The following is an 8,007-nucleotide window of genomic DNA, read 5'->3' on the forward strand; positions in this document are numbered from 1 at the left end:
CGCTTCCCAGTTCCTCCCTGTGTGGATAGCGCTTTGAGTACTGAGAAAAAGCGCTATATAAATGTAATGAATTATTTTATTATTATTACAACACACTGCCCACAGGTAAGCATATAATCAATGTCATCACCTGTACCATAGGTCTGTAGTGTCTTGTCCATCCCTCATTTTTCTCTTTGACTAGCTTTAGATGACACCTAATTTGTAAAAACCTGTACTATTAAAGAATTATGATAAAGTTATTGGCTGTAACATGTATTGGAAAGGAACAGAGTGATCAAGGACCAGATCGGCTATCATCTGCAACTGTCTTGATCCCATAAGATTTTGAAATAGGGCTTCTTCAGTAGGGTGGCGCAGTAGGTAGCGCTGCTGCCTCGCAGTTGGGAGATCTGGGGACCTGGGTTCGCTTCCCGGGTCCTCCCTGCGTGGAGTTTGCATGTTCTCCCCGTGTCTGAGTGGGTTTCCTCTGGGCGCTCCGGTTCCTCCCACAGTCCAAAGACATGCAGGTTAGGTGGTCTGGCGACTCTAAATGGGCCCTAGTGTGTGCTTGGTGTGTGGGTGTGTGTGTCCTGCGGTGGGTTGGCACCCTGCCTGGGATTGGTTCCTGCCCTGTGTTGGCTGGGATTGGCTCCAGCAGACCCCTGTGACCCTGTGTTTGGATTCAGCGGGTTGGAAAATGGATGGATGGACGGCTTCTTCAGTATGTGCCAGTGTGTTTTGTTTTTCGAAATTACCACAGTAAGTGTTTCAGAACAGTGAATGCTTTATATCTATAGTATGTGAAAAACTGCACACTTCCATTTTACTGTGGCTCACTAACCTTGTGATGCTATGCTCTTACCATTCACACTGTGCTTCCCTAAGCAAAATAACCTGCCAGAATGGTGGATTCTGACAAGATGTCACAAAATTGAAATATGCTGTGACATCTGAAAACAAAATTGTTACAGTGCTCTGAGCCTGTACTTGGTGTATAGGATTATTCAAAATTAATTAAATTTTAATGATATTTCAACAAATGTTGATAAAAAATTGTTCATGTTTACAAATCCATCAGTTGTGTTGTAGTGGCATTTCCCACTAGTTTTAACCAGTTATGGGCTGATTAGCCAGCCTGAACGTCATTAGCTAGGTCCTTTTGAAATAACAAACATCACTCTTCACCTGGGATTTCCCCTTCACTTCCCCTATTTGGCAATAAATGTGCAGTTCATTGGAGAAAGGTAAGGGAGGAGCTAATCAAATGTCAGTGACATTTAAAAAAGCAAGCTGTCAGATATTGTTTTCATGACTTCTTTGAGTTATACAGTGCCTTTGCATCTAATCATCTTGAACACTTCAGCATTGCCTGCGACACAGAGGTACTGTATAATTTATTTTTGCTTGCTCTATTCTGTGAGTGTGAAAGATTTATAAGAAATATTGGAAGGTGTCATTACATGTTGCTAGTGTGCAGCGTATTTTACATTTTGAATGCTTAGTGTTTAGCTTAGCAGAGGATACCAATGATGTTCATTTTCTTATTTTCTATGGGAAAAATCATCCTAAATGGTTTGGAATTACTTTATGCCAAAGGTTCTCAAGTTCAGTCCTTGAGCCCCCTGTGTCTGCAGGTTTTCTTCCCAGCCAATTTCTTCAATTTCACTCTTTCCTTAATTAAAAAAGTTGGTATTTCCCAGTTTCTTGGTTTTGGTGTTAATTCATTAATTACAAAATTAAGTTTGCTAAATTATTATTATAACGTGGCAAGCATTTATCTATTTTACATGGAGATAATTTAGTGGGTTTTTTATCTTTTCTTTTTTTTTTTTTAATTTTCATCATCCTCATTATCATAATTTACATTCTGCTTTTCAGGTGTTCTGGTAATTTAATCCTTTATTTACAAATGGGTACATTAGTGGGTGTGACGTTGAAGTAGCTTTTCAGCATTCAGTGTAATTTATGAAGATGCCTAATCTAATCATTATTAAGTGCCATTATTAAGATACAATTAAGGAGTAAGCACCACAGAAAAAGGTGAATTAATATGAAAATAATAAGAGAGTTAAGCATTTAAACTTTTCTTATAAATTCAGTTTTCTGAGTACAGAATAGGAGAAGAATAAAAGAGGACCAGCTATTAAACAGTGAGGACAACTGGGAGTAAAATGACAGACTGCATTTTGAAACTAGCTAGAATAAAAATCTGCACCAATAGAGGACACCAAGCACTATACGCAAGAACAGCTGCTTTATGTTGTTGTTGCATATAGAAAGCAGGCATCATCTTGCTATGAGGATAATGAAATTGTTTAAAACACTAGCAATGTATTTTAATTAATATTACAATGACATGACAAGCTTAATTAGAACAGGTCTTAATTCAGGCAAAGCTGATAAGGAAAGTGAAAAAAAAAAAACAAAGCATCTAGTCAGCAAAGACAAGCTTGTTGATCTTTCAGAGGATGATATATTAGCTGCATGTGCACACTATAGATGGATTAGTTTCAAATGATATCGGAATGGCTATGTCTACACTATGTGCTTTTGTTGTGAGCTCTTGCCACGATGAAGCACAGAAAAAGGAACAGGCCTCCACAAAAGGTTAGACTAATTGTAATTCAAGTCTGGGTCCCAAGAACAGACCTTACCAGAGGCAACCTAATCCCTTCACAAACAGCAGCCTTTCCACCTTGCTCAGGCCCAAAATGGGGCTAAGACTTTTAGAAAGCAAATGTCCAAAAATATTCACAAAATGAGAAGAAGAAAAAGAAGACTGTTAAAAACCTCCAACCCAAATATTTTTTTAAAAGATGAGAAAAAATGTAGAAACAAAAATAAAGCATAAATAGTTTTGCCACTGAGGCAAACCAAAAGAAAACAAATCCAATAGATTCCTAAAATAAAATACAAGGCCAAAATCTAAAAGAACCAGCAAAAACAAAAGTGAAATGTATAAAATCTCCTTAAATACTTGCTCAGGACCGTGTTCCAGCTGTCTCATTAGTTGACTCCACCTGCTTGGGTTTCACATAAAGGAGACAGGGCCAATAACAAAAAACATTGCAATATAGAAAAGTAAATAAATAACACCATATTAAATAAGCAAAATAGACACAGAACAATATCATAATTAATAACATAACATTCAAAATTATATTCAAATAACAAAAAAACAAACAAAACAAATGAGCAAACACGCAACAAGTTGTCACTTTCCAGAAAAAGAATAACAAGAATATATGGAAAATACAAATTAGCTTACTCATTACTCATGTTTCTACACCACATTCTTCAAACCATTTAGAAAAAAAAGGGAGAAAAACTCCACTGTCATTATTTTTCTATGTTTCTTATCATATCTGAACAAATGGTTTACAAGAAATACAGTTTAATCACTTTTTTTTATATTTTGCAACCTGACCATTGCAACTGGTTATGTTAAAGTTTCTGGGTTTGTCACAATTGTTTATGCAAGTGCCAAAATGTGATACCAGGTGGCACCATGTAAAAGGGTAAATCAAAGAGTAAAACCAATTTGAAAATTACACCGTAACCTCAACCGATAGAAACTGACAAAACACTTTGCAATTGCATATGGGTAGTTTGAATATGCACAGCACAGCGCTCTGTCATTAGTCTAGTTGAAGCAAAGGTCAAGTGAACATGGGTGTTCTGCTGCAGGATTGCACCATTGCTGAGCAACGCAGCAAAGTGAGATTTCTTGAGCAGAGAGTTAAACGTGCTGAAATTCACTGAAGGATGCTGATTCAGTAAGGAAGTGAAAACAACGTGATTCAACGAAAAGCTTATGAATGAGTAACAAGATCTGAAGCGGGGAAGACAAGTGTAACTGACAAAGCTTGATCTGGTCAACCATCAACATTGTTTCACACAAGTCCATATTGCCATGGTGAATGCCTTCATCAGAGAAAACCAATGGATTATGGCCTGTGCTGTTGCTTCACATTTGTATATCAGCTATGAATCTGCATATGCCATAGTACATGATGACTTGGGGTACCGTAAAATTTGTACAAGATGGGTACTGATCTGCACAAGCCAATATCCTTTGGTGAATTTCAGCAGGTTTCACTCACTCTGCTCAAAGAAATCTCACTACAGTGTGTTGTTCAACAATGGTGCAATCCCACAGCGGAGCGTCCATGTTCATTTGACCTTGGCTTCAACTAGACTGATGGCAGAGTCCTGTGCTGTGTGTGCTCAAACTACCCATAAGTCATCACAAACACTTTGTATTGTATCAGTTCTATCCATTGCAATTGCCATGTAATTTTCAAATTGCCTTTACTTTTTGATTTACCCTTGTAATTTAAGGATGGGGGCTGCTTGACATTTCTGTCTGCTTTTAATAATAAAAAAAGAATTTCTTGTTTGGTATCTCAAATAAAATTATAGTGTTGCCTGTTTTTTTGTTCCTCTAATCTATAGATTAAACACGCACCACATATACACACACTTTTATTTTGGTATATGTTTCGGTCTTGTGATTTCTGCCTCTGCAAGTTAAATAAATTCCTCACACAGACATTGCAAGTAAAGTATTCTTGTTTTAAATGATTTTTTACTATTTTACAGAGGCCATGCAACTTCTCACAACAGCATTATTATTGGCTGGGCTGGTCAGCATCAGGACACTCCGGACTGATGATAATGATTCAGTTGCCAGTTATGAAGGCCAAAGATTAACCAGCATGCCGGAGATCTCACAGTCGATTAAAGTGCTTCTTCTTTCATTCAACAATATCAGAAACATCAGTTTGCACTTGTCTTCATGTCTACCCAATCTACAGAATCTGTTAGCTGGAAACCAACAGTCCAAAAGCGTTTACATTGGAGACAGGGCTTTCATCAATGCTCCAAACCTGAAGTTCCTTGATCTGGGAGGAAACAAGAATGCAGTCATTCACCAGGATGCATTTGTGGGACTGCAAAAGCTGCAAGTTTTATACCTTGATAGTATTGGTCTCAATGAAAGTATACTAGAAGGAAACTACTTTCGAGAACTGGTGTCATTACAGAAGTTGATCCTGACTGGGAACCGTATTAAAAGGCTTAGACCTGATCCCAGTTTCCATAGCCTCAAATCACTTGAGTACATTGATTTGAAGCTCAACTTGATCCGTCAAATATGTGGGGAAGATCTGCGCAACCTTCAAGGGCTTCATTTATCTAAGTTAGATCTTTCTTCTAATTATTTATCATATAATTCAACTATGAACTGTCCCACAATTTCAAATAGTATTAGTGTTGAAGTCTTGGATATATCTTCCAATCCTTTAAATCTTGTTGGGGTGGAGAAGTTCTTTAACATTTCCACAGGAATCCAGATAAGCGAACTGGTAATGCAGCACAGCATTCTTGGGAAGAACTTTGGGTTCTCCAATTTGAAAGATCCAGATGCCAGCACCTTCACTGGACTCACAAAAAACAGTGTCCGTTCACTGGACTTATCCAGAGCTTTCATTTTTGAGTTAAATCCCTCTCTATTTGTTGGTTTGTCACATGTTGAAAAAATAAATCTGTCTTTCAACAAAATTAACAAAATTCATCAGGGTGCGTTCAATGGTTTAGGAAACCTTAAGATGTTAAACCTGTCCAACAACCTGCTGGGGGAAATTTATGCAGAGAGTTTTGAAAGCCTAAGGTCTTCATCAGTTAATTATTTAGATTTCTCGTCAAACCATATAGGAGCAATCCAGTATAATGCTCTTGTGGGTCTTAATACTTTAGAAACATTAGATCTCCGCAATAATGCTTTGACAAGGATCCCGATGAGCAGCCTCCCTAACCTACTCTATCTACTTTTGGGAAAAAATCGGATCAGCAGCACCTATGGTCTTCATCAGCTGATCAAGAATGCAGTTCTTGTTGATCTTTCATTCAATCAATTGCAGGATTTAGGAGGCATTCAGGACATACTGACAATCCATACTCTCCGTTATCTGATAATGTCATACAATAAAATCTCTACATGTACAGCCAGTGCTTTTCCCACGGACAGCCAACTGTACTTTTTGGATCTCTCTCACAACTCTTTAAATGAAGTCTGGAGGTCTAGCTCTTGCTTGGACATCTTTCATAATATGAAGCAACTTGCTTTTCTCAAGCTAAGCAGTAATGGTCTCATAAACCTGCCCAAAAACATCTTCCAGGGTCTTAAGTCCCTTAATGTCTTGGACCTCTCTGGAAACCTTTTACGCTCTTTGTCATCAAATCTGTTCTTAAGTCTTAAATCTCTGAAGTCACTCAGTCTATCCAACAACAGTTTACTAACACTCCATCCTTCAGTCTTTGAACCCCTTCCATCCCTCACAATAGTAAGCCTCAGTGGCAATCCTTTTGTTTGCACCTGTGAGATGATGGCATTAGTGAATTGGCTACCACATTCCAATGTTACAATTGCTGGCTCATCAGAAGACACTTCTTGTGCTTTTCCATTAACTCTTAAAGGAGTGCCACTTACTTCTCTGCAAGAAGAAGACTGTCAGTAGGTGCTAGCATTGACAGATATAATTTAGTATATTGGTGTCTGTTAAGAATACCTATTTTCAGCATTTCAGTATTATCAACAGGTTTATATTTTAATTTGATAATAGGGTATATTTATTGATATTTATTGACAATGGCTTTTATTATGATTTGAGTTTGCTTTATTAGGTCCTTGGACCATGCACTGTATTTTTGCTACATTTCTTCATAAGCATGACTAACATGATATATTGCCTATGTGTTTGAAAGCATAATAAAAATATGTTAAATTAAAGTGAACTTACTTTTTAAATGCATTTGTGGACTAATGGATTTGTGTTACCTTAAGGTATATGTTTCCTGGGCATACTTTGAATTTAAGAGTCATATATGCCTATTTGCACAATAGTATGAGCACAGTGATTAAATGGATAACACAGCTGCCTCACAGCCCCAAAGACCTGGGACCAAATCCTAACCAAGTTACCATCTTTACGGAGTTTGTGCATCCTCTCTGTTTCTGGTGGGTTTATCCGATTCTCTGATTTCCACATCCCAAAGTTGTGCAAATTAGGCTCATTGGTAACTGTTGATTGGTCTGATATAAGTGAATGTGGGTATGACACAATTAACTGCTACTTTTGCAACTGGTGCTACCAGAATAGTTTTCTGCAAATTTGTAATGAAAAAAGCAGGTTTAGATTAATGATGCTTGGATTGGCACAGTCCCATCACACACTACTGATGGAAAATTGCAAATACCACCAGTTCATTTACTGTACCCATTCATCCCAGTCGCAGTGGAAGCATGATCTGCCACCAATGAAAACAGCCCTAAGTGGGATGCCAGTGTACCACAACACACACACACACAAATAAGTCACAGGTGCGACTTACTGATACCAGAAAACTGTGCCTTCGTGTCTTAAAACAATGGGAGGAAAGTTTAAACAAAAGAGAACTAACATATGGTGGAGGAGTGTGGTGTTTCTGATGGCTGCAATCATGTTGTTTATCATAATAAACACCCATTGCTGTATGTTTCGGTAGCACATGAAGTCACATGGGTATGATTTGTAACATCACTGCATCACCCTATACAATATGGCAGTGTACTGCATTACTTTATCCATACATTGAATCTAACACAAAAAACGAAGTTTAGCATTAGTTAAGGAAAGTTAAACAAGACATTTTTAGGACCTTAGTTTCAAATTTTTTTGACTACAGTTTCTGGCTTATTGTTTTGGTTTCAATGTTTGAATGCGTTCATTTTTCTGGTATTATTGATTTCATTTTGGTTAAAGACAACTCACAGCTCTGATGCATTTTGTTCCTTCATGGTTAGAGTCCATCAACATCAACATTTCAACAAAAATAACTTGTGATCTGTCTTCCCTTTATAGAGTTTACAACAGTTCTGTTCCCGTTTAATTTGGTTAATTGGCTTCCTTTAGTGTTTTGTATTAGTTTAGTGTTTTGTTCCTTATTTGTTATTTATGTAATTACAGTTTGAGCTGATTCACAAGC

The 8,007-nt window shown here is 37.4% G+C and overlaps 1 protein-coding gene across 1 annotated transcript; it reads left to right on the top strand.

Annotated features, from left to right (window-relative positions):
• Positions 1 to 1,213: 1,213 nt before the first annotated feature.
• LOC114653759 (toll-like receptor 5) lies at positions 1,214 to 6,768 on the top strand. Its single transcript, XM_028804260.2, has 2 exons — positions 1,214 to 1,364; positions 4,585 to 6,768. Exon 2 carries the CDS (start codon positions 4,590 to 4,592, stop codon positions 6,498 to 6,500), a length of 1,911 nt encoding a protein of 636 aa, XP_028660093.1. The 5' UTR covers positions 1,214 to 1,364; positions 4,585 to 4,589; the 3' UTR covers positions 6,501 to 6,768.
• Positions 6,769 to 8,007: the final 1,239 nt, after the last annotated feature.

Source organism: Erpetoichthys calabaricus, chromosome 1 (assembly GCF_900747795.2).
Source record: "Erpetoichthys calabaricus chromosome 1, fErpCal1.3, whole genome shotgun sequence".
Lineage (NCBI taxonomy): Eukaryota > Metazoa > Chordata > Cladistia > Polypteriformes > Polypteridae > Erpetoichthys > Erpetoichthys calabaricus.